Genomic DNA, 5,838 nt, shown 5'->3' on the forward strand with positions numbered 1-5,838 from the left:
GGACTGTAAATTAATTCATAGTTTTCAATCTATAGCCTTGAGTATATATATATATATATATATATATATATATATATATATATATATATATATATATATATATATATATATATATATATATATATATATATATATATATATATATATATACACACACACACACACACACACGTATATGCCACGAAAAAGAAAAGAAATAAATCTATCAACATGGCAAGTTTGGCGAGGATGAAAGCCACCTCGTGGGACACCCGGCTTGCTGGTCATGAGAGAAGCAGACCAGCCAGACCTTCCTTTCTTCCCTCACCGCCATAGGTTGGTCATCCTGGGAGGCGCGCCCTCTGTCGTGGATTTCAAGATGAATTCTGAACCAATGAGCAGCGTCCTTCTGATTACCACTAACCAATGATAACCTCGAGTTGGTGACGTCAGTCCAAAGACTCGCTGTAATTGGCTAGTGCAAGGAGTGTTCTGGAAACTTCCCGCTGTGACGTTATAAAACACGGAGCGGGCCGGCCGGCCCTCATACCAGCTCAAACACCAAGTGAGGGAGTACATAGCCCCTGCGTTGCGACTACACTTCTACGCGATCTATTTATTTTACACCACACCAAAGTGTAAGTAGCATCATCATCATGCGTTGAATTTTAATGAGTCTGGGAGTTATCTAAGGTCGATTGTGGGCTCTGTAATGTGCTGTGGTTCTGTTGATGTTATGTCCTGGTGAGTGTTGGGTAGGAAGTGGGACAGTGAGTAAAGAGTGAGAGGAGTAGACTTGCTACGTTAACCGACTTGCAATATATATATATATATATATATATATATATATATATATATATATATATATATATATATATTGAGAGGGGGGGGAGACAAGACCGACCGTGACTGGTATTATGCCGCATTGTAGAGATACAAGTTTGTTCTATATGTATTTAGTTATAGGTTTTATTAGCTAGAGTAACTACATCACTTTATATGCTTGTAACCGGAAATGCGTGGCAACTTGTATTTGTTGTGTGCTTAGAAACGGATTTCCTCACTAGCCGTGTCGTCGGCTATACACCCTCCACCCCCTCCCCATTCTCTCATCCCCCCTTCCGCTTCTGCCTCTTCATCTTGTGTGAAGGTGGTGGTGACGTCAGGAGACTGCCGCGTGACGCAAGGGAACTCTTTGTTTTGCTGCATGGTCTTGGTGGTTGAACTCGGGTGTTACGATACTGCTTATGATTGCGTAACGTTTATATAATTTCTTCTTAATTTGTTCCAAATGAGATTAAATAAATGAGCGGTTGTGGCATGGAGTTAAGATAATCAGTGAGCTGGCACTGATAAGCTTAGATTGTGCAACAGTTTTTAGGGTCAAGTGCCAGCTGCTGCTTAGGATGAAGGGAGGATTTTCCGTTTAGGGACAGGGAAGGTCGCTGCGTCCTCCCACACGGCGGAGAAAGTGCTTGGTGACCTTTAGTGTCTGCTCGTGGGCGAACGTTGAGGGAGTGAACGCAGTGTGTAATGAGGGTAGTGGTAGTGGTCAATGTGGTTATCAGGTACTGGCTGTGTTAGTGGTGAAGATCAATACTACCACAGCTGCGCCGCTCCGCAGGTGGGAGGGTATTACTGCAGAGTTTCACCACAATCAGCTACGTGTTTTTTACCCACCGAGAGATAGAGCTCCTGATTACGAGTAATTTGAACCCCATATAGACTAGGTGCAACGTTTTGGAATGGCGACACATATTTAAAAATTTAAGCGTGTTTTGGTGATAAGCCGTGACAATAGCCTCCCGCATCAAACCCTGCCGCACACTGGTGGTGTCATGCGCTCGCTGCGGCTCGGCGGGCTCCGTGACATACCATTGTCTGAGCATGCTTTTAATTGTTTACGCTGATTGGTTCTGTTCTTTGAAACAAGCGGCGGCCAATGGAAAAAAAAAAAAACTATTTCCACCAATGACGACGGCCCCTGAGGTTAGCTTAGGTTTAGTTAGGTTAGGTTCTTTTCTGGACGAAACTATTTTTTCTGGTAGATTGCGGCATGTTTTTAATGGATTTATCAGTTGTTTTTTATGCAAATGTTTCGGGGCTGTAAAAAAAAATTGGTTGATTTGCGCCAAAAACAAGTGGTATTTTAATTAAAAGCAAGCCGAAATCTACCAGAAAAAAAGTTTCGTCCAGAATTGGTAACAAAGTATAACTTGAATGCAGTTGTTTGAAGAGAATTTGTATAAATATTCCCTTTGTCTTTGGACCATTAATAGTTTTAATGACATGATTGACAAAACAGCATGAGTTTGGTTTCACCTAAAAGGGGTAGGCAGTTCCCGAAAAACTGCCCTGCGCGCTCGCCTCCATTCCCGGTTCACAACTCTTGCACCCAGCTAGCTGATTTGACGTCACAAAATGAGAAATATATGGTATATATATATATATATATATATATATATATATATATATATATATATATTTTTTTTTTTTTTTTTTTTTTATACGTAGGGGTTCCTTGAGACGTCATGTATTTTACGGGCTACGCAAGGGTAAAAAGGTCGAGAAACGCTGCCTTGTTCATTACCATTACCATTTCTCTCTCTCTCTCTCTCTCTCTCTCTCTCTCTCTCTCTCTCTCTCTCTCTCTCTCTCATCAATAGCATGGCTTCATATATATATATATATATATATATATATATATATATATATATATATATATATATATATATAATTGACGTCAAATCACCTGGGTGGAGGAGCTGCGAAGGGGGAGCCGGGAATCGAGGTGAGCGTGTGGTACTGTTTCTCGGGGACAGTGCCAAGGAGTATTTGTCGTACAAGTATAGACCTTGGGGAAAATAACACGGGAGTAACGTTTTAACTAGATTATTTATTTTATTTATTTATTTATTATTTTTTTTTTATTTAATTTATTTTTTTGCATTCATGTGTACAATAAAGACAATTTTTATCAAGTTTTAAGAACACATTTTGTCCTAAGAAAATTATTTTGCTTTTTTTTTCATCTAGGAATACTAATTTCTTTGTTCTCTTACAGAAATATGTCTAAGGGAGCAGCAGTGGGTATTGACTTGGGGACAACCTACTCCTGCGTAGGTGTCTTCCAGCATGGCAAGGTGGAGATCATCGCTAACGATCAGGGCAACAGAACTACGCCCTCTTACGTGGCCTTCACCGACACTGAGCGTCTCATCGGAGATGCTGCCAAGAACCAGGTGGCCATGAATCCAAACAACACTGTTTTTGATGCCAAGAGGCTGATTGGCAGGAAGTTCACTGATCATCATGTACAGTCAGACATGAAGCACTGGCCCTTCGAGGTCATTGAGGACAGCACGAAACCAAAGATCAGGGTAGAGTACAAAGGAGAAAAGAAGTCTTTCTACCCTGAGGAGATCTCCTCAATGGTGCTCATGAAGATGAAGGAAACAGCAGAAGCATACCTTGGTGCTGCCGTGAAGGATGCTGTTATCACTGTCCCAGCGTACTTTAATGACTCCCAGCGTCAGGCCACCAAAGACGCAGGCACCATCTCTGGTGTCAATGTGCTGCGTATCATTAATGAACCCACCGCTGCTGCCATCGCCTATGGTTTGGACAAGAAAGTAGGTGGTGAGCGCAATGTCCTCATCTTCGATCTTGGCGGTGGGACCTTTGATGTATCTATCCTGACCATCGAGGATGGCATCTTTGAGGTGAAATCAACTGCAGGAGACACACACTTGGGTGGAGAAGACTTTGACAACAGAATGGTAAACCATTTCCTTCAGGAATTCAAGCGAAAGTACAAGAAGGACCCAACTGAGAGCAAGCGAGCCCTGAGGCGCCTGCGTACTGCCTGTGAGCGTGCAAAGCGTACCCTCTCCTCCTCCACCCAGGCCAGTGTGGAAATAGATTCTCTCTTTGAGGGCATCGACTTCTACACTTCTGTTACCCGTGCCCGCTTTGAGGAACTATGTGCTGACCTGTTCCGTGGCACACTGGAGCCCGTGGAGAAGGCTCTACGTGATGCCAAGCTGGACAAGGCCCAGATTCATGACATTGTTCTTGTGGGAGGCTCCACCCGTATCCCTAAGATCCAGAAACTCCTGCAGGACTTCTTCAATGGAAAGGAGCTGAACAAGTCCATAAACCCTGATGAAGCTGTGGCCTATGGTGCAGCTGTGCAGGCTGCCATCCTTTGTGGTGATAAGTCTGAGGCTGTCCAGGACTTGCTGCTGTTGGATGTGACTCCTCTCTCACTGGGTATTGAAACTGCAGGTGGTGTGATGACTGCCCTCATCAAACGTAACACCACCATCCCCACCAAGCAAACCCAGACCTTCACCACTTATTCTGATAACCAGCCTGGTGTGCTCATCCAGGTGTACGAGGGAGAGCGAGCTATGACTAAGGATAACAACCTCCTTGGGAAGTTTGAGTTGACTGGCATTCCCCCAGCTCCACGAGGAGTTCCTCAGATTGAGGTGACCTTTGACATTGATGCCAATGGTATCCTCAATGTGTCTGCAGTAGACAAATCCACTGGAAAGGAGAACAAGATCACCATCACTAATGACAAGGGTCGCCTGAGCAAGGAGGAAATTGAACGCATGGTGCAAGATGCAGAGAAGTACAAGGCAGAGGATGATAAGCAGAGGGACCGCATTGGTGCCAAGAATGCCTTGGAGTCCTACTGCTTCAACATGAAGTCCACTGTGGAAGAAGAGAAGTTCAAGGACAAAGTGAGTGAAGAGGATCGTAACAAGATCCTAGAGGCTTGCAATGAGGCTATCAAATGGCTTGATGCCAACCAGCTGGGAGAGAAAGACGAGTATGAACACAAGCAGAAGGAACTGGAGCAGATCTGCAACCCTATCATCACCAAGATGTACCAAGCTGCTGGTGGTGCTCCCCCAGGTGGCATGCCTGGTGGCTTCCCTGGTGCTGGTGGTGCTCCAGGTGGTGCCCCTGGCGGTGGCTCCTCTGGTCCTACCATCGAGGAGGTTGATTAAAGTGCCAGTCTAATCTCGAGGCACACAACATTCCATATCAGTTCTTACTCTCTTACTCTATTTATTTGTTTTCCAACTTTACTCTCATTCTTTAACTCGGTTCAAAACAAAATAAATGAAATGGACTAAATGTTTAATTTATTTGATCCTTTATCAATCAAATTGTGAACTTCATCCTCAGTCTGACTATGCCAAGCAGAGTTGGTCTTCGTGCTATTTTTACTGGAATGGAAGAAATAGCCTGTTGCTAAAGGGGTCAAGGTGGAGAAGTAACAACCATAAGGATAAGTGTGATTGTGTAATTAAGATCTTGGATGAATATCAACTGAACTGTCTGACATCTTGGTATCTCTGCTGGTGGGAGGTAAAAGTAAAATTGTTAACGGTCTATTAGACATTAATGTTAGGTGAAATACTATTCAATGAATATCTGGCCACTTAAACATTTAGAAGCTAACATTGCAGTGGAAAATGTTATGCCAAGAGACATCGATGCCTCATTCAAGTATAAAAATCATCAGAACTAGACGCAATGTTCCCGGAACCCACCGCAAGGTGGCACTACAAGACGAAAGCTTTGATGGAACAAAACGGAATAGTTTAGTACAGATTTACCTGGTAATGATGCGGGACGTCTAATTTTCTATGATGCAGTCACTCTCGAGGTTGTACCACATGGAATACCTTGGAATGGCCTCAAAATTGAAAGAAACCATGAGAAATATACGGACCAGCATTGTTTTAGGCAAAAAAAAGTGGCATTTAATCGAAAAGGCATAAGAGCCGTGACGTCACAAGTGATATTGATGTTACCAAAACGTGGATATTAGTTATTTTT

The 5,838-nt window shown here is 43.2% G+C and overlaps 1 protein-coding gene across 1 annotated transcript; it reads left to right on the top strand.

Annotated features, from left to right (window-relative positions):
- Positions 1-280: 280 nt before the first annotated feature.
- LOC123515140 (heat shock cognate 71 kDa protein) lies at positions 281-5,130 on the top strand. The gene is made up of 2 exons (XM_045273602.1): positions 281-617; positions 3,044-5,130. The coding sequence occupies exon 2, from the start codon at positions 3,048-3,050 to the stop codon at positions 4,998-5,000; it is 1,953 nt and encodes a 650-aa protein (XP_045129537.1). The 5' UTR covers positions 281-617; positions 3,044-3,047; the 3' UTR covers positions 5,001-5,130.
- Positions 5,131-5,838: the final 708 nt, after the last annotated feature.

The sequence above is a fragment of the Portunus trituberculatus genome, chromosome 38, assembly GCF_017591435.1.
Source record: "Portunus trituberculatus isolate SZX2019 chromosome 38, ASM1759143v1, whole genome shotgun sequence".
In the NCBI taxonomy this organism is placed as follows: domain Eukaryota; kingdom Metazoa; phylum Arthropoda; class Malacostraca; order Decapoda; family Portunidae; genus Portunus; species Portunus trituberculatus.

What these genes read in the sequence shown, in the direction of transcription:
- LOC123515140 (XM_045273602.1), top strand. Translation starts at nt 3,048, where the DNA reads ATGTCTAAGGGAGCAGCAGTGGGTATTGACTTGGGGACAACCTACTCC.